This window comes from Grammomys surdaster, unplaced genomic scaffold (genome assembly GCF_004785775.1).
Source record: "Grammomys surdaster isolate TR1022 unplaced genomic scaffold, NIH_TR_1.0 332517, whole genome shotgun sequence".
In the NCBI taxonomy this organism is placed as follows: domain Eukaryota; kingdom Metazoa; phylum Chordata; class Mammalia; order Rodentia; family Muridae; genus Grammomys; species Grammomys surdaster.
This window is the reverse complement of record NW_021627744.1, coordinates 10,206-29,799: the sequence shown is the minus strand read 5'-3', so window position 1 is coordinate 29,799 and position 19,594 is coordinate 10,206. Positions and strand designations below refer to the sequence as shown.

The 19,594-nt window shown below is 49.3% G+C and overlaps 1 protein-coding gene across 1 annotated transcript; it reads right to left on the bottom strand.

The window, feature by feature from the left end:
- Positions 1–219: 219 nt before the first annotated feature.
- Positions 220–16,168, bottom strand: LOC114616556 (transcription initiation factor TFIID subunit 8). The gene is made up of 9 exons (XM_028761992.1): positions 16,114–16,168; positions 14,594–14,750; positions 12,321–12,419; positions 11,944–12,006; positions 10,202–10,326; positions 6,424–6,571; positions 5,391–5,533; positions 2,176–2,315; positions 220–1,925 (listed from the first exon to the last, which is right to left on the bottom strand). Exons 1-9 carry the CDS (start codon positions 16,150–16,152, stop codon positions 1,913–1,915), a joined length of 927 nt encoding a protein of 308 aa, XP_028617825.1. The 5' UTR covers positions 16,153–16,168; the 3' UTR covers positions 220–1,912.
- Between the last annotated feature and the right edge of the window lie 3,426 nt (positions 16,169–19,594).

Sequence of the window (19,594 nt, the reverse complement as noted above, 5' to 3'; positions counted from 1 at the left end):
TTTCAAACATCTTAAAAACAAATAAGCACCAACAACTTGTTCTGGTTCTGAGGCTGGGGCTTAGTATATAATCTAGGCTGGCCTTGAACTCAGTATCCCATGTACTGGGACTGCAGATGTGCTACCATCACTCGGCGTGCAGAAAACATGTCTGAAGAGTCACGGGAAAAGCTGTGTACAGTACTTCTTTGCCTACCCATTGAAAAGCCCTATGTCTGATTCATTTACAAAGTTTTTATTATGAATTTTATTACAGGCATTTCATAAATCACACTTAATTTTTCCTTCCAATAAGACCCCAATTATAAAAAATAGAAATATATAAATATACACACATTGAGAATTATATGCTTGAACACATCATCACTCAGGCCCGTGTCTGAGCATCTCTCTTCTTAGAGAAGGACAGCGGCACAGTTCTGGGGCAGTTCTGAGGTCACGGGCAAGAGCCCCTCCCACCCCACCTCACACAATACTCTCATCAAGCGTTGGCCTCCAACAGTGATAATGGTGCAGAATTACAGATGTGCTCACTAGACACACGGGAACAGCAAGGTGTGATACTCTTATCTTGACTGGATTTCGACTGACTGGCCAGAGCTGCCAAGTGCATCCCAAGCTCTTAAGAACTACACAGGTCAGTCTTCCTATCCTGACCTGGAAGTTCTGAGTCACACGGAAAATATTCCTGTTTGGTCCGGAGTTGAGAAAGCTCATCTTCTCACCCTTCCTCGTCCTTCGATTCCAGACATAGAGCTCTTTCCCTCCAGGCAAGGGGAGCAAAGACCTTAGAGATCAGCAGGGAAGGTGGCGCCTCGACCAGCTGACCGGAAGCCAAGCATGGTGGCTCACACCTGTACCTGCAGCAGGTGGCAGGAAGTCGGAGTTCTGGGATAGCCTAGGCTACAGACAGAGCCTGTCTCTGAAACATGAGGGTGAGGAGAGAAAGAGTGAGCAAGACTGAAGGAGCTGAAGGAGAAGCAGCAGCAGCCACAGGATGGAGGAGGCACCCCAACCCAAGGAACTACTCAGCCATTTCGTGTCAATTTCCATGCGTCCCTGCCATTTTTCCTGGGAGGCTCGACTCATGATTAGTGGGAAAGTGGAGGTGGGTGGATTCTCATGCCTCAGCAGGGTCCTCTCAGCCCCTCCCTCCAGCAGGTGGGCATGTAGCTTTCTACCACATCTGGATTTCTCAGCTAAGCTTGGTCCTCTTCTTCTTGCTAAGTCCTCTTCATGGTGTTTTAAATCCACGGCTCCTTTTTAAGTCACTGGATAACTAACTATATCACAGGCTCTGGTCAGACCAGCTTTCCCAGAGGGTGCTTCGATTCCATCGTGGTCAGCTTTAATCAAATGCTGCTCAGAGATCAAGGCTATCCCATGGCCATTACCGTTGAGACGGAGTGCTCCCAGCTCCTGGCAGCTCCAGATCAAAGGTGAGCTGGGGGCCTGCTTCCAGCACATGAGATACAAAGTCACTTTCCATCCACTCGGCAGGAATCCTGGGGCCCAGGTGAGAAGTAAGAAGCTCTGGGTGTGTCCGGGCATCGAGAGGGATCCAGGAGGTCTGGAAGATACACCTGGCCTTCTTCTTGACAGGGCACGAAGCCATGGGCCTTACTTCTGCCTCTTCTCTGTCCCTTCAGGTTCCAAAGGAATCAAGTCCCATGATTGATAACAGAGTCACTAGCAGTCCCCGGCCTGTTGTAACAGTATGGTCAGGGGACAGAGCAGTCCTTCACTGCGCCATGGCTTCCGCCACCCACATTCAAGCACAACAGCCTGTCTTCAGACACAGTTGCTACTAAAATGACACGGCCAGAAGGATGCCGCCCTCCTCTTCCCTCCGTGATCTCACTCCCCCAGGAAAGCGGTGTTCTCTCCTTTACAGGGCAGCCTCCTTCTCAGGTCACGAGAGGGACCTAGAAAGAAGAAGAACCACAGAGGCTGCCGCGGGCCCCTCCAGCTCGCCTAGGTGCGAGCAGCCTAGGGCTGGCACGACACTGAAGTGCAGCGGTGCCCGTGGGAGCCAAGGGAGAGAAGCAGAGGAAGCCTTCCTCTTGCCCAAGCAGTGCCCAGCAAGCTACACCCACTGGCCAGCCTAGTCCTACCACGGAGCGGACAAGCATGCTGGAGCAGGCTGGAGCAGGCTGGAGCCAGCCTCCCACTCACTTCTTCCTCCGGATCTTGGGCTTCTTCACGGGCCGCAGATAGGGGTTATCGATGATGCTTTCTTCCCCATTCCGGCTGCCGGACAAGGAGGAGTTCTGCTGCAGGACAGAAGCATTCTCCTTCTCAGCTCCGGAATCATCCTTTGAGCAAAAGCCGGAATAAAGCAGAACACCAGTGGCATGAGGAAGGAGACTGTGCCCGGGACAAGAACCACCTGGTGTCTCTATTGAGAAAAGAGACACAGGAGCACCATCCTTCCAGTGCTGCCGTCTCTGCCCACCGTGAGAAGACCCGGGCAGTGGCTGGCTCTAAAGGGAGAAACTGTGAACTCTGACAAAACAATAAGACTCCAGGGTCCTTGACATCTTCAGAAGGGGACAGAAAGAATGGAGACCTAGGAGGTTAGAATTTACATGCTTCGGGGGGGGGAGTCTAACCCCATGGGATAAGGGAAGGAAGTGACCATGGGTATCTTGGAGTAAGGGACACAGGGCTAGGACAAACAGTGCGCAGGGTATCTGTCTCCTAGACCCAAACTAACGTAGGTCTAATGTATTTCCCCAAATCTCTCATTTCTGGCACTTGAACAGAGAACCACAGACTATCCTTCAGCACATTCAAGAACTTTCTGGAATCCTGAAGAAGCTCAGCAAGGCAGAGCAGAGTCCATGACTTTACATTTAGAAACTGTCCTGGAGGCGAGAGTGGTTGATTCTCCTCCCTTCTTCCCATGTGCACTCTCCTCCAGTCCCCACACGCTGTCTGTCATTTTTGTCTCTGTACTTCTTTACCGAGCAGTGGCAGCAGGGCCAGGGCATGGACCACCACACCCAAAGCCTGACCTGGCTGCTCAGCCCTAGTGACCAGAAGCTGACCTGCAGCGCCCCCTGGTGACACACCACAGGTGTCCTGGGAAACTGAGAGTTTTAAAGGAGGCCTCATATTGCAACCAGGAGTAGCTGCTGCCATACTGTGATCAGTTGGGGAAAAAAGGAATAGAGGCTTCGTGTCAAGGGATAGCTGGGCTGGGGTGCAGACCCCAGTCTCTGGCTTGCTGGGCCTCAACACTCCGGATGGCTCTAGTGCAACTTCCCTGCACTATCCATTAACTCTGCTCTCCCGGGCAAAGCCACCCCTGTACAGTAATGTGCCCGAGTCCTCCCACACTAAGCCACTGGAGAGTTTCTCTTCAAAACCAGAGCCGTAAGACCAACCACACTGATGGTGGCCAGGTATGGGAAGGTCTGTGTGACCCTCAGCTCCAGGCCTACCTGAGTTCTTACCGGCCTAACAGAGGACTGCCTACCATTCCCTCAGTCCACCACTCCTCCACAGCCAAACCCCAAAGTTACTCAAAGGCTGCCTCAACTGTACCTCAAACATGTTCTCAGACAATCCGTGAGAGTGACATGAAGGGCCCCACAAACTAGATGTTAGGTGTCTCTCTACCAAGGACAGTTTGTAGAAATGGTAGTGCTACGATCTGTCCCCTTCAGACACAGATAGCCTCAAGACAGGAAATAAAACAGGCTCCTTGGTGTGCAGAGACACACCAACAACCCCTACCTGTCTCCCGGCTGTGGCTTCCGCTTCCATGCCAGAGGCTCCAAGTCCAATGTAACCTGTCCTCTGTGCCACCACCAGTCCCAGCACAAACACCTAAGTGCTTGCTTGACAGCCTCATACAAGCAGGCACCACACATTCAGTGTGCCTCAGCGTTCCTGCATGCCCGACTCGCCTCCCCCACTTGTGGGACAGCCACCACCCTGCAGGTGCCTGAGCCGGTGAGTCCTGCAGTCACCCTTGTTTCTTTCCTGCCACTAAACTCCCATCTGTTAGGACGTCGTCTTGGCTTCACTTATCGATACAACCCGACCATTTGCACTGCCTCTGCTGTGACCACCTGAGGAGAGGGACCCACACTTGTCCCTGGCCTACATCCCTGTGACAGCTTCCTAACAGGGCAGCGTTCTCTCTGGGACCCACTGTCACTGGAGCCATCAACAATGCTTCCAGAAGTTGACAAGTGTCCCTCCCTGGCTCCGTGCCACCCTGCAACTCAGCTCGGCTCACCCAGCTCCTGAAGCAGCTGGCCCATCTCTTCGGCCCTTCCTTTCTCTTCCCGCCCCCGTCTTCCATCCCAACTGCTGACGTTCCTCAGGCCCTCGCCTGCAGCCAGTATCAGGGCTCAGCTCTCCTCTCCCCTTCGAGTCTCTGCTTGGTGGTCCACCCTGAGTGCTGTTATCGGAAGCAGAGCCCCCATCTTCACCACATCCTGTTTCATCTTGAGTGTGTGAAGGTGACTTTACAGGCTCTCAGGGGCAGAGGTTTTATCTACTGGGGTCTCTGCTGTACCCTGAGCAGCCACAACAGGATCCGACACATGCTCACTGCAGAACACGTGCTTACTGGTACATGATTGGTACAAAAAGTTTAAACTTCTTGGCTGCCTGCAGGAGAGCTGGTTCAAACGACAGAACAAAAAACAAAAAGCCACTGACTACTCTAAACTCATTGTTCCTTTATGTTTAAGGACAGGGAGGAATAGGTCAGGGTTAAAGTGTCCCACAGCAACAGTGACTGAGAGACACCCTCACATCAGGAGATAAGGAGGCAGGTTAAAACTGGTCCCAGAGTGAGATGTGACTATGTTATAATCCCAGCACTTAGCAGGCAGAGTCAAGATCAGGATTTCTAACACATGACTGCATTCTGCAGGCCACCAGAATAGTAACAACAGTCTTCTTTATTGTTGGCATAACTTTGTATGGAAGAGCGTGCCTGTGCGGCCTAACACAGCAGAGGGTACCAGAGAGTACCATGAGTTAGCTCGCTCTACCCCAGGCTGGCCCTGTAAGTGCTCTACCCTCCCCCTTGCCTGGAAACTCCAGAAACGTGCAGGTGTTAGTCTCTTCAGGTCTGTACCCAAATGCCACCTCTAGTCCCTCCACCGCCTCCACAGATCCATGTCAAATCTCCAGCTCCTGAGAGCGGGGCTTTGCCTGTCTTGCCTCCCACTAGTTCCTCAGCACCAGGACCTGGGTCTGTCAATCAACATTTGCTAAATGTGTGAGTCCCCAGGATGTGTCTCTCATGATGGAGGCTGGTCACACAGCCCATCATGCAAGCTTCTAATAGACAGCTGGGGTCGGCCCTGTTCAGTTCCCAGGGGTAGGGGCCGCGTACTGTGAGGTAGGCAGAGGGGAGGACCCACCGTGCTGCTGTGAAGAACGATGTTCTCTGTATCTGTCTGCTCGTCCTGCTCCGAGGAGTCGGTCTCTTCCATCTGCTGTATCTCCAGCTCAGAGGGAAGCAAGGCCGTGAGGTAGGGGATGGTGAAAGGTCTGGCGGCAATCACTAGGAATTGGAAGAAAGACGTGAGTCTGTCGAGTAACCAGAGGGAGCCAGGTTTGAATGCTGCCCAGTCACCATGACCTTTTGCTAGTTAATGTTCCTTTCCCATACACCTTTGAGCTCTGAAAGGCAAAGCTAAGGGTTACTAACTCACGGGTCTGGAAGGGCGGTATGAGGTGCTGTGTGGGGATCTTTGTCCCCAGTGAGTGCAGAGCCAGGCACCTAGCAGGTACTGAGTGGATGCTCACTGAATAAATGAGCCAACTCCACACTCCCACACTCAGCCTTACATCACCAGAGGTCCCCTACAGAGATACATGAGTTGGCCAACAAAGCCTAAAAGTGGCCCAAGATGTGACAAGAAAGGACACTGATGGGCAACTGGCTGCAGACATCAGTGTTCTTCCTGCTGCTTGAGACAACACTTCCCCCCAGGAGACTCTCTGCTGTTCAGGGCTCAGCCACTGCAAGCTTACCCTAAACTCACTGCAGCCAATATATGAGAGGTTTTCTGTTGGAGAATCATCAGGTAGGAACAGGCTCTTGGGATATGAGGGAAGGAGCCATAGATCTGAAGAGTAGAGTGCACTAGACAAAACCAAGAAGGGGCTGGAGGGATGGCTCAGCGGTTAAGAGCCTGGACTGCTCTTCCAGAGGTCCCGAGTTCAATTCCCAGCAACCACATGGTAGCACACAACCATCTATAATGGGGATCTGATGCCCTCTTCTGGTGTGTCTGAAGATAACAACAGTATACTCACATACGTGAAATAAATAAATCTAAAAAAAAAAGAAAACCAAGAGGACATACTCATCTCTCCCACTGCACTGAGAAAAAGGAAAGATGGTGTGACTATCTCAAGCAACAGGGTGCCCAGAGAGGTGACTCTCACAGGGGAAAGTGCTGACGTCATCCTTGAAAAGACTCTGGGTCTCGCCCGTCTTGGCCATGAAGCGGGTGAGTGCTCGCTCCACGTCTCGCCTCTGAGATGCAGCCTTCTCCCGAAGGACCTGGTAGTCAGACACTGGCTCGCGGTATGTCTAGGAGAACAACAGAGACAGTAGGCTGAGCTCCTGCCACCTTCAGCTCTCCTCAGGCCCTGCCTTGCTGCTGCTATGTCCTTCCGAAACCATGGCCTGCTCACTGACATTAGAGCAAAGATACATGAAGACAGCAGACAACAGAGGACCATCTCAATAGACACACAGTCATTAAGAGAAATGCCAATAGTTACTACACAGTAGACTGTGTCTTCCCTGAGCCTCCACAGCAGCTAGCTTTAGGTGTAGGACACAGATCCTGAAAGAAGACTTGGAACCGTCAAGGACCCGTAACTTGGCACCCACAGCTTATGAGTGGTGGCCCACGTGCATTTGCACACTGTACCACTCCTTGTCTTAAACCCACCCTCTCCAAGCAGACACATTGGTCCAAAAGACTCCCCTCCCCCTACATGTGTGGAATACTGGCCCAGGTAGCACACTCAGGCAGGTAACAGTGAGGTCAAGGCCAGCCTGGTCTAAGAAAGGGAGAGACACAGAGAGAGGGAGGAGGAGGGAGGAGAGAGAAATGAAATACAGGGTGAGGGTGAGACGGCTCACCAGGTAAGGGTGTGCACCAAGCCTGAGCACCTGAGCCGTCATCAGGACCACATGGCTCAAAGGGGGGCAACTCCTTCACCGTCTCCTCTGACTGCCACACACTGTGCGTGAGCACCCACCCACACAGATAAATGAAATACATGTAATTGCTAAAAAAGGAGAGAAAACCAGACTAGTCTGCTATTGTAAGTGGAATTGAGAGGGCCCAGGACAAGGGACTCCGCCAAGATAGCACCCTGCTGGGCATCTCAAGGGAACATTCAGGATCCAGCAAGGACGAGAATGACCTCAACATATTTTACAATGTAATTGTGGAGACGACCAAGAACTGACCAAAAACAGCTCCTCATAACAGAAAGGCAGGTTTTAAACTTCTAAAGATTTTTCAAGGGCTGGCAAGTTGGCTCAGGGGTTAAGAGCACCTGTTCTCACAAAGGACCTGGGTTTGATTCCCAGCACCCACATGAAGGCTCGCCACCTCCTCAGGCACCAGCACTCATGTGGTGCACAGACACACATGCAGGCAAAAAACTCTTATATGCAAAATAAAGTACAGCTTAAAAATGTTAAAAAGAAAAGGAGGAGAGGGAGGGAGAGAGAAGGGCAGAGACAGAGGGAGAGGGAAGTGTATGCTCATGGCCATGCAAGTGCCTGTAGAACTAGTTACAGTGCTGAGGACTACCCAGCATGGGTGCTGGGAACCAACCTCTGCTCCTCTGCAAGACCAGCAAGCACTCTTAAATGCTGAGTTATCTCTCCAGCCCTGTTCCTTTTATTTTATTATTATTTGGTGAGACAGTGTCTCACTATGCAGCCCTGGCTGGCTTGGTTCTCAAGAGATTCGCCTGCCTCTGCCTCCCAAGTGCTGTGACTAAAGGTGTGTGCCACCATGCCTGGCCACATCTTTTGGTATATAACCTTTTTAACTAGAAGAACCATTAAAGAATTAAAGTAAAATGCTATAAAGATTGGGCTTGCAACTTAATGTCCTATACCAAGACTCCAGAAAGAAAGAGCAAGACTCCAACTCAAAAGTCACAGGCTTCCTGAATGTTCAAAGAAGATGAGGTTATCTTTTAATATACACTGTTTTGGGGCTGGAGAGACGGCTCAGCGGTTAAGAGCACTGACTGCTCTTCCAGAGGTCCTGAGTTCAATTCCCAGCAACCACATGGTGGCTCATAACCATCTGTAATGGGATCTGATGCCCTCTTCTGGTGTGTCTGAGGACAGCTACAGTGTACTCACATAAAATAAATAAATCTTAGAACATATATATTTATATATATACGCATTATTTTGCAGTAGGTTACGTGATAATACGCATAAATAACACTTTGATGCAGGTGCAATGCCATACTCGTAACCTCAGCACTTCAGAGGTAGAGGCAAGAGGCCCTGGAGTCTGGAGTCAACTTTAACGACACTCTGTGTCAGAGAGGCTAACCTGAGCTGCCTGAGACTCAGTCTCAAACAACCAACTCTAACAGGAGTTTCTTTATGTTATTTTTATTGTCAGGGTCCATTAACACGCTATATAAAAGAGGGATTAACACTATGTATTGAATTGTATTCCCATAAAAAAGTGTTTAGATGTAGTGAACTTCTAGTTCCTGGCATCTCATATGACCTTACTTGGCAACAGAGTCACCAAAGATGTCTTCAATTAGGAAGAAGGCATGGTGTCTTTATAGGAAGACAAAGTATTCTATTTATTTTTGGTTTTTTGAGACAGGGTTTCACTGGGTAGCCTAGGCTATCCTGGAACTCATTCTGTAAAGCAGGCTAGTTAACTCACACAGATCCCCTGTCTCTGCCTCCAGAGAGCTGGGATTAAAAGTGTGCGTCTCTATTGTCAACAAATAACTTTTTTTTTTGGACAAAGTATTTTAAACTGTAGAGGCAGACAGCCAGCATCACGTGGGGACTTGAAGACTGGAGTGACATGCCTATACACCGAGAGATGCTGGAGAGAGAGATGCTGGCGTCCCTCAGCCAGAGCAAGGCAAGCAGATTCCCTACAGGTGTTGGCGGGAACACGGCCCTCATAACACCTTGATTTTGAACTTGTGGCCCTTAGGCCTGTTAACTAATGAATTCCGTACTGTTCTCTGTCATCTGTCTGCAGAGCTCTGAGACGGCAGTGCAGGGCAATGGCTGTATCAGTTCCTTCCCTGAAGCCTGCACCATGGAGAGCCTTTCCTGACTGAAGACCTGCACTCTGCACCTTTACTCCTGCTCGACGGAAATGTGGCAAGTTCTATCTGTGGAGCACAACACGCCCGAGGGAAGGCGGGGTTGCTCACCAAGCACACCAAAGGACAGCATGAGCCTGTTACAGCCAGTTCTCCGTGATAGTCAAGTAATCCATCTATTTATTTCAACCAACTCTCTCCTGGGTCAAAATGACTCTGTGTAACGAGAAACTTGAAAAATCCAGAAAGTACATGCAAGACCACCACGTCGACCAGTGATCTTACCAAGAACCAACACAAACATGTGCAACAGCCTTCCAGTTAGTTCTGTTCTGTGTGGCTAAGGAGCTTTGTGTTTGGTGGGAGAAGCAATTTCTTGTGCTGGCAACGTAAAGATCATAATTCTCAGGGGCTGGAGAGATGGCTCAGTGGTTAAGAGCACTGGCTGCTCTTTCAGAGGACCTGGGCTCAATTCCCAGCACCCACATCCAATTCTAGGAGATCCAATGCCTTCTCCTGGCCTTTGTGGGCAGTAGGCGCACAGACATACACACAGGTGAAACACTCACACACATAAAACCTTTTAAATAATTCCTAACTCTTCTGGCCAGATTGTTTTACTCTGTGTATTCCCCCTCCTCCCCCTTTTCTGTCTCTCTTTGTGAGACAACATCTCACTCTGTAGCACAGGCTGGCCTCAAATGGATAGCAACCATTCTGCCTCAGCCTTCTAAGGGCTGGTGAGCCACCATGACCCATAACAAGATGGCATCCCTGTAGGAATGTCATCAGAGAGCTGAAGGGCACTCTCCGCTGCAACCTTCATCAACTGTGATTCACACACGCACAGGCCTTGGGCAGCTCCAGAACTCACCGGAGTTTTGATGTAGGTGTGGGGATCTGGAAACTCTGGAAAATGGCTGGGGATGTGTGGTGGGTGGGGTCGGTTCTGCCCTGCAGTGAGGGCCTTGGGTGTCACTGGCTGATTGGTCACCGGAGCTGCAACACAATTGCAACTAGTTACATCTCCAACGCCTACATTCTACAGATGACGCTCTCTGTCGAATCCCTCTCTTCTCACTGGACCACAATTAAGCACTTTGTAATTCCATTGACCAAAGGCCTTCCACAACCTTTCCAGATCAGCACACAATGCCCTGCCCTGCCCTGCCAAGTAATCTCGATTGACACTTCAATCTGGGACAATCTGCGACAATCTGCCTGCAAGCCTCTTACATCAGCAGCAGAGTGGCTGTCACCAAAGCTACTACATAAAAAGAACACTGAAGCTCACTAAAGACTGTGTGTAGGCCGGGCAGTGGTAGCACACGCCTTTAATCCCAGCACTTGGGAGGCAGAGGCAGGCGGATTTCTGAGTTCGAGGACAGCTTGGTCTACAGAGTGAGTTCCAGGACAGCCAGGGCTACACAGAGAAACCCTGTCTCGAAAAAACCAAAAAATGAAGAAAAAAAGGACTGTATGTGGACTGTCGGCTGTCTTTCTGGAGGGCAAGCAGGCACTAAGAATAGTTTTTAGTGGCACAGCACACATTCAGCGCTCAGGGGCCCTGGGGTCTAGTCCCCAGTACACACTGTGAGCAATCACCCCAAATAACCAGCACTAAACTGAGAGGAGTGTGGGCTTAACTGCCGGAGGGAAGGAAACACTTTCCACTGTTTCTCTCCGATGCGGGTGGGGAGGTGGCTCACTGAGCCAATCTCTAGGACCCACATGGTGGAAGGCGACAGCCAGCTCCACAAAGCTGTCCTCTGCTATCCACCTGCATGCCATGGCACGAGCATGCTTGCACACACAGCAAACAGATGGAATGTTTACAAAGATGCCAATGGGGGAAAAAGTAACTTTGAGTTCCAGGACAGCCAAGGCTACATAAAGAAACCCTGTCTCGAAAAACCAAACCAAACAAATAAAAACAAGTACAACATTTTCACCTCAAGTCCTCACACTAAAAAAGCAGTTATTCCCTACGTAGCTTAAGGGACCCACTTTTATCTAAAACACACTAAAACTTTTTACATAAAAGGATACATGGTAAATACTTTAGATTTCTTCTGCTTGATTTTTGAGCCCGAGTCCCACCTATGTAGCTCAGGCTAGCATAGCCCTCACTATCTACAGTACACGAGAACTCTAGAGCACCCCAGCCCCTGACAAGTGCTGGGATTACAGGCCCATCCACCAAAGAGCAGCAGTTCAGAGAGTGCGAGCCACAGACCCCTGCCTCTGTAACGTGGAAGCAATCACAGATGGTAAGTAAATAAGCCGCATGCCAATAAACTGTTACTTACAAAAGCAAGCACATTCTGTCCACAGACCACAGAGTTTGCCAACCCTGATCTAAAGAAGCAAGAACTGCCATAGTTTTTTGAACGGTCATCTGTTCTCCAGGGCTAAACTGCAACAGCAGTGGCTCAGACACGGTTCAGCCGCCTGAAGACTGAGCTTGGCATCCTGATCCCACTACACAGACAAGACCAGGCTGTGGGTAGCTCACCACCCCAAAGGTGAGCCCGCAACAAGGAAAGAGCTGACGCTCTGACGCCTGCCCTCTCCTCCCACCAAGGCACACTACAGTCTGCGTTCAAAGCCACTTACGTGCAGTGATGACCATCCTCTGAGACCGTTTTGCATAAGCAGGTAGAGTGTCAACATTGAAGCCTAGGGACAAAAAAAACAAAAACAAAAAACCAGTCATTGCCATGTTCTGACACTGGCATGATACTAAACAGGAAAACAGGAGCTATCTGTGTGGAAAGAGGGCTTAAACTCCCAGCTTAGCCCCTATTCTGCCCTCAAGAGAACTCCCTCAAGGACTTAGGAGGTCTCTGAGACAGGGTCAAAGGACTCCTTCTTCCTAACATTCTAACTAAAAGCAGATCGGGAAAATAGGATGGAATGCAAGAATACTCAGCAGACACTGAAAGCCCAAGGCTCCCCCACTTCCTGGTGATCCTATGCTGGAACACACTTACCCATTTCAACCAGTGTGACCACGATGTCCGACAGTGTGGGCTGGGTCCTGGCTGTGTGCTCGCAGTATGACTTGGCACTTCTCCCGATTTCTGAGATGTCTACAAGGGTCAAAGGCCAGAGGTTCTCCAAAGTTCAAAATAAGATTACCAGGTGGGCTGCCAGTTATACTTTATATCTATATGCCCAAATGACCAAAGGCAGCGCTCAAACAGGCACTTGTGTGCATTCAAAAACAGCAGTTCAAATTCTGTCACAGGATATTTGATCACACTGTGAACCCTGAGATTGTGGTGTTTACCAGAAAAGCCTGTTTCTAGTTGTGGTGTGGCTCAGCCTTAGTGCACATCAAACAAGGAAGGTAAAGTTAGTTTGTGGAAGGAAGCACCCATGTTTAAAAGTGATGTCTAATTGAGTGGCAGACAAAGTGACAAATCAGAGAAAGATCTGACAGAATAGGTAGGCTATGCCCAGCTCTCACAAGGAGAGACAGGAAAGGGAAGCTACTTCAGGGGTGGTGCAGAGAGAGAAAGAGGAAGGGAGGTCGTTTTACTGGGACAGTTAGAGAGAACAAGCTAGACACAGGTAAAGACAGATCCAGCCAGAGAATGAGGAGGAGCTGGAAGATTAGAACAGATTGTCCAAATTAGTACGAAGCCAAGCACAGCAACTCAGTAAGAAACCGAGAGAAGCCAGGTTCAGTCTACTTAGAGAGGTGTTTGAGTCAGAACGGCTGAGTTGACCAGCCAGTCAGAGTTCAGGAAGAACTAGGAAGGGGTGAGCTTATTCAACAGTAAGTCTCCTCAGAGACTGAAAACATTCTAGACCCAGATAAGATTGTATGGAGGCTAGAAGCTTCCAGGACTAAGTTAGCAGACTGAGGTGGTAAGGCCCGAAGCTAACAATTATATCAGGCAAATTTCAAAACAAAAATTCACAACAATCAAAAGGTGAGAAAGATCTGTCCACTGACAGATGAATAACGGCTAAACCAACTTAGATATGAACACACAATGGATCGGTTTTGCTTGTTAATTTTGAGACAGGTTCTCATATACCCTCAAACTCCATGTGCAGCAGAGACTGGACTTGAACTCCTGCTATTCCTGCCTCCATCTCCCAAGGGCTAGGATTACAGTGTGCCCACCATACCCAGCTACAAATGGAGCATGTGGTCAACCTTCAAAAGGAATGAAATTCTTCAAATGGAATGAAATCTATAACATGGATAAACTTTGAAACAGTATGTATATGAAATAAGCCAGGCACAAAAGGACAAGTATTTTCAGATTCCATTTATCTGAAGAACAGAGGAAAAAAAATACAAAGCAAAAGCAGAGCCTGTCAAATGGCTCAGCAGTAAAGGTACTTGCTGCCAATGACCTGAGCCTCATCTCCAGGGCTAGTATGGTAGGAGTAACCTTACTCCCATAGGTCATCCTTTGGCTTCCATATGTGTGCTATGGCATGTATGCAGTCCCTATCACACACGCACAAGGAAATAACAGTAATTCTTTAAAGAGATATGTTAGGCTGGAGAGATGGCTCAGGAGTTAAGAGCACTGACTGCTCTTCCAGAGGTCCTGAGTTCAATTCCCAGCCACCACGTGGTGGCTCACAACCATCTGTAATGGGATCTGATGCCCTCTTCTGGTGTGTCTGAAGGCAGTGACTATACTTGTATACATAAAACAAATAAATAAATCTTTAAAAGAGAGAGAAAGGTGGTTCAGGGGAGGTTGACTGATTGATTAGGCTGGGCCGTGGTGGCACATGCCTTTGATCCCAGCACTCAGGAGGCAGAGGCAGGTGAAGTTATGAGTTCAAAGACAGCCTGGTCTGTGGAGTGAGTTCCAGGAGAGCCAGGAGCCACACAGAGAAATCCCGTATTAAAAAACTAAAAGGGAGAAGATATATAAAAAATAAAATACAAACTCAAAGACAGAAAGTAGACAGAAATTCTTGGGGCTGTGGAGAAGACAGAATCCAGTTCTGTTCAGGGGTACAGGGCTTTGGGTGGATAATGCTGAGGGTTGTACAGCACTAAGCACGCATACTTAAAGCAACTGCAGATGATTACAATGACAGTGTTGCTATGTGTCTCCCACACCACAGGCATCAAAACAGTTTCATTCTACAATGGACATTTTTGTTTGTTCTGCCTGAAGCTGAGTCTCTAACAGTCTTCCAAGGAAAGAGGGGACAGTATCTGGGATTGAGCTTATGGAGCTGGGTCTGTATGGAGACCACAGGCCTAGTGTTTCCTGGTACTCACAGCTCTGCAGCATCTCTGTCAAGGTTTCCACAGATGCTTTCTCAGCACTCTCAAATCCCGCCTCTGTCAGCAAGGAGCTCACAACCACTTGCAGGGTCCTCCTCCGGGCCAGATGGTAGTTATCAGCAGGATTAGTGGACTGCTTACTTCCTGGTCTCTGTAAATCAGAAGCCCAGAGAGAGGCGACTTTGAACCAACAGACAAGAATGAAACCTCAGAATTTACACCATCAAGAACAACAACGACAAAATGTCCTGTGTTTCCCCCCCTCTACACCCCCAGTCTCACTCTGTAGTTCATTCAGGATGGCCTAAAGCTAGATATGAAGCCTAGGCTGAAACTACAATCCTCTTATTTCTTCCTGCCAAGCCCAGGAATTACCAACTTTTGGTTGGTACACAAAGGTGTGTACCAACTTTTGACTGGACAGTAAAAGTTCTCTTTTGGTAAATATTTATCAGTGTTTAATACTTAAGTCGTACAGATCTTACTAAACGAGTAATAACTGAGCATCCAAATCCTGAGACTTCCAATACGATAAATGCTACTTGCTTAAAAACAAAAATTACTGCCGGGCAGTGGTGGCGCACGCCTGTAATCCCAGCACTTGGGAGGCAGAGGTAGGCGGATTTCTGAGTTCGAGGACAGCCTGGTCTACAGAGTGAGTTCCAGGACAGCCCGGGCTACACAGAGAAACCCTGTCTTGAAAAACAAAACAAAACAAAAAAAGAAAGAAAGAAAGAAAGAAAGAAACAAAGAGAAAATTACTTGTAGATAGATGTGTTTGGTGTGTGTTCCTGTGAGTGCAGGTGCCACACTCAGGAGGCCCGGATTCCGTGAAGGAATTACAGGTGGTTGTGAGGCACTCCACCAAACTCAGGTCCTCTGAAAGAGCAACAGTAGTCTGCCTTAACCACTAAGCCATCTCTCCAGCCCCATTCACTTTTTTCTGGAGCAAAGTATCAGAATATATACAAGGAGCTGGTCGATGGTGGGCACGCCTTTATTCCCAGCACGCGGGAGGCAGAGGCAGGTACGAGAGGAGGAAGAGAGGAACGGAGGAAGGAAGGGAGGAAAAAAGGGGAAAGAGAGCAAGAATATCTACACGAATGATGGTATTGAGGGTATAAATCCACTGTCTTCTTGTCCCAACACACCATTTCAATAACAAGGAAAGTTAGAACAGTAGCAGATGCAGAAGAGGGCTAGGAATCACCGCAAAGAAAGGCAAAGCAGCTAAATGTTTTACGCAGGGACACCCCTTCCAACTTTGGCCAGTAAGAGGATAAAAACAGCCTCTTCGGACCAATCAGAAGATGTTCCGAGTTCCCACCCTCAACAGGGAACAAGCCAATCAAGTCTCAGGTGCAGCAATTTAGGAGGCTGCTGCCAAGTCCCAAGCAGCGGGAGAGATACTCTCCAGTCCCGGATCTCAGAGCGGGCCTGGGTTTCTCGGCCCGTGGGAAAGGTCCAGGAGACCTAAACTCTTTCGGCTTCACGCCGCGCCTCCCCAACCTTACCGTTCCGGAGCCACCAGGCCCAGCCGCTGTGTCAGCCATCTTGCTCTCGCGTAGTGTGCGTGAGCGCGGGGCACGATGGGACTTGTAGTTGTGGGGGTGAGGAGGTGGCGAAGGGCGGGGCCACAGTGCCCCGCCTTGTAGGCAAGCTCTACGAACACGTGTGTGTCTTGGCGGGTGGAGGGAGGTCAGGGTATCCCAGGTTCACGTGACTTTTTGTGTACCAAGCTTTCGTGGGCTCTTCGGCGGCTGTAGCAATTGGTCTGGAATACGCTCTGTGGGTTGCACTGAGTTAAACATATTTTGGCCAAGAGGCTGCTATCTATAATCCCCTCACTTTGAGGCTGAGTCCGGAGGATCTGGAATTCCAGGCTAGTTTGGGCTATATAATGAGTTCCAGCTTAGGACTACATAAGGAGACCTTCCTTGAAAGAAAAAAAAATAAAAACAAAAACAAAGCCATTGATAAGTTCTCAGAGAGAATACACTTAAGAATACACTTTGGAGCCGGGCAGTGGTGGCACACACCTTTAATCCCAGCACTTGGGAGGCAGAGGCAGGCGGATTTCTCAGTTCGAGGACAGCCTGGTCTACAGAGTGAGTTCCAGGACAGCCAGGGCTACACAGAGAAACCCTGTCTCGAAAAAACCAAGAAAAGAAAAAAAAGGGGCTGGAGAGATGGCTCAGTGGTTAAGAGCACTGACTGCACTTCCAGAGGTCCTGAGTTCAAATCCCAGCAACCACATGGTGGCTCACAACCATCTCATTACAGATGGTTGTCCCTCTTCTGGTGTGTCTGAAGACAGCTACAGTGTATTCATATATAATAAATAAATAAATCTTTAAAAAAAAAAGAAAAAGAAGAAGAAGGAGGAGGAGGAGGAGGAGGAGGAGGAGGAGGATACACTTTGGGGCAGAAAGGTGGCTCAGTGGTTAAGAGTACATACTGCTGTTGGGGATAACCCAAATCTGAGCACTCATGTTGAGTGACTCACAACTGTCTGTGACATCAGCTCCAAGTCCTATTCTGGACTTTGGGGGCATACACACACACACACACACACGGATAAATTAAGTTACCCTTTAAAACATGTATGCATTTATTTTATGAGTATGACCATTTTGCATGTGTGTGTATCTATGAACCACTTGTGTGCCTGGTGCCAGAGAAGACCAGAAGAGGGCTTAGCATGCCCTAGAACTGGAGTTACAGACTGTTGTGAGCTGCCAGGCTGACGATGGGAATGGAATCTCTGGAAGAGAACCAGTGCTCTTCACTGCCTGCAACATTGCTCCAGCCCTTAAAGACGATTTTGAAAAGACTCAAGAGGCTATCTGGGGCCGGGCAGTGGTGGCACGTGCCTTTAATCCCAGCACTTGGGAGGCAGAGGGAGGCAGATTTCTGAGTCTGAGGCCAGCCTGGTCTACAGAGTAAGTTTCAGGACAGCCAGGGCTACACAGGAAACCCTGTCTCCAAAAACAAAAACAAAACAAACAAAAAAAGAGGTTGTCTGGGACTGGAGAGATGGCTCAGTGGTCAAGAACGCTGACTGCTCTTCCAAAGGTCCTGAGTTCAATTCCCAGCAACCACATGGTGGCTCACAACCATGCATAATGGGATCTGATGCCCTCTTCTGATGTGTCTGAAGTCAGTGATAATGTACTCACATACATTAAATAAATAAATAAATAAATAAATCTTTAAAAGAGAGAGGAAGGGGGTCCTCTGTCTACATGAGCAGGGATGTCCCAGCTTACCTGGTTTTTAGCTTTACCTAGCTGGACCAGCCCCGTTCCAGTGATCTCACACTCAGAGGGCGTTTGTATGGTTGTTTTGTTTTGTGAGAGCCTGGGTTTCACGTAGTCCAGGCTGGTCTTAAACTTGCTATGTAACTGAGGAGGTCCTTGAACATTGTGATGGTTTGACTATGAATGGGCCCCCTAGGATCATATATTTGAATGCTTAGTCACCAGGGTTACCTTAGTCACCTTGTTGGAGGAGAGGTGTCACTGGAGGTGGGCCAAGTGTCTGTCCGTCTCTGCCGCTCCACCCCTGCCACCCCCTTTCCCTGGTGTGTGTGTGTGTGTGTGTGTACCTCTCAGTCTGCACTTCAGGATATAGCATAGGGTTCTCAGTACTGCTCCAGCGCCATTTGTGCTGCCACCTTCTCCACCATGTTGACAGTAGACTAAACCTCTGATACTGCAAGCGAGCCTCCAATTAAATGCTTCCTTTTGTAAGAGTTGCCTTGGTCGTGGTGTCTTTAGGCAACAGAACAATGACTAAGACAAACACCCTACCCTCATTATCCTACCCATTCCTTCTCCAGAGAGCTGGGGCTAAAGTAATACACCATCATACTCAATGAAGGTATTGCTAGGGGAACCCAGGGTTTTCTTGCATGCTAGCCAAGTTCTGTTTTCAAAACAGCCTATATATACCTGGGTGCAGGCTTTCGTCTTACTACCAAGCTCCTTGGGTGATTCTCTGGCACTGTTGCCTCTAGCTCTCAGCCTGCAAGTGTTTACTAAGCAAGCAAGGAAGCTTCTCCCTTGTCCTTCTCACTCCCAGAACTTTGTGTCCATGTTACCATCAGCCTCTCTGGTTCGGAAATTCTTCAAGAGAGATTCCTCTCCTTATTCATCCTGATCTGGGGGATAGCGGTAGGGGGTGGGGATGCCTGGCCAGATGCAGTCACTGGGTTTGAATCCTAATGTTTGTTAGCCCTAAGACTCTGATCACATTACCTAACCGCACAGTGCCTCAGTTTCCCTACATGAAAACTAGAGATGAGGTGAAATAACGGGTGAGATAACAGGTGTCGTGGTACCTGGCTCTGTAGTAATAGTTAAGAACTCAGGTCTACTGTTTAGTTCCTGGGCAGTCAGGAATTGCAGATGTACCCCTGAGCCTGATGGAGCCACAACCGCCCCCACCCTACACCACACACACACACACACACACACACACACACACACACACACACAGAAGGTCTGTAGACCCCGTAGTGGAGTAGGCTTCAGAGCTGGAAGACCCTTCCCCTGGCTGCTTCTCAAGGTGTCAGAGACTAGACCCAGGCAGAGCCCAGCACCCAGCGCCTTTGTCTCACCCGCCCCCTCGTCCCCACTTCCTGCCCAGCTTCCAGCTCGCGATCTGCAGTGCAGCGCGGACTTTGTAAACACTGCGCGTCGGTGGGGGTGGACACTTACTCTGTTTGGGTGCCCAGGAAACGGAGTGCACGCCCCCGGCCTGTCTGTGGCCGGCGGTTGTGATCAACCTTACTGCCCAAAAACAGATGTCCCTCAGCGAGAGCGAACAAGAGGCCACCATCTAAGCTCGGAGAGTACATCTGCCAAGAGGTAGGCTTGGGGGCTGCAGAAGCCAGAATACATGTGATGTCCGCATCGCCAGCTTTATCTAGGATGTTACTAGGATGTCCAGGCTGGAAATCTAGAAGTGGAAATAACAGGTGGGTGGGTTCAG

Excerpts from the sequence above, each read along its gene's own strand:
- LOC114616556 (XM_028761992.1), bottom strand. The coding sequence starts at position 16,152 with ATGGCTGACACAGCGGCTGGGCCTGGTGGCTCCGGAACG. Across the intron at positions 12,420-14,593 it reads GACAGAGATGCTGCAGAGCT|ACATCTCAGAAATCGGGAGA; the intron begins GTGAGTACCAGG and ends TGACCCTTGTAG. Across the intron at positions 5,534-6,423 it reads TGACGTCAGCACTTTCCCCT|TGATTGCCGCCAGACCTTTC; the intron begins GTGAGAGTCACC and ends TCCAATTCCTAG.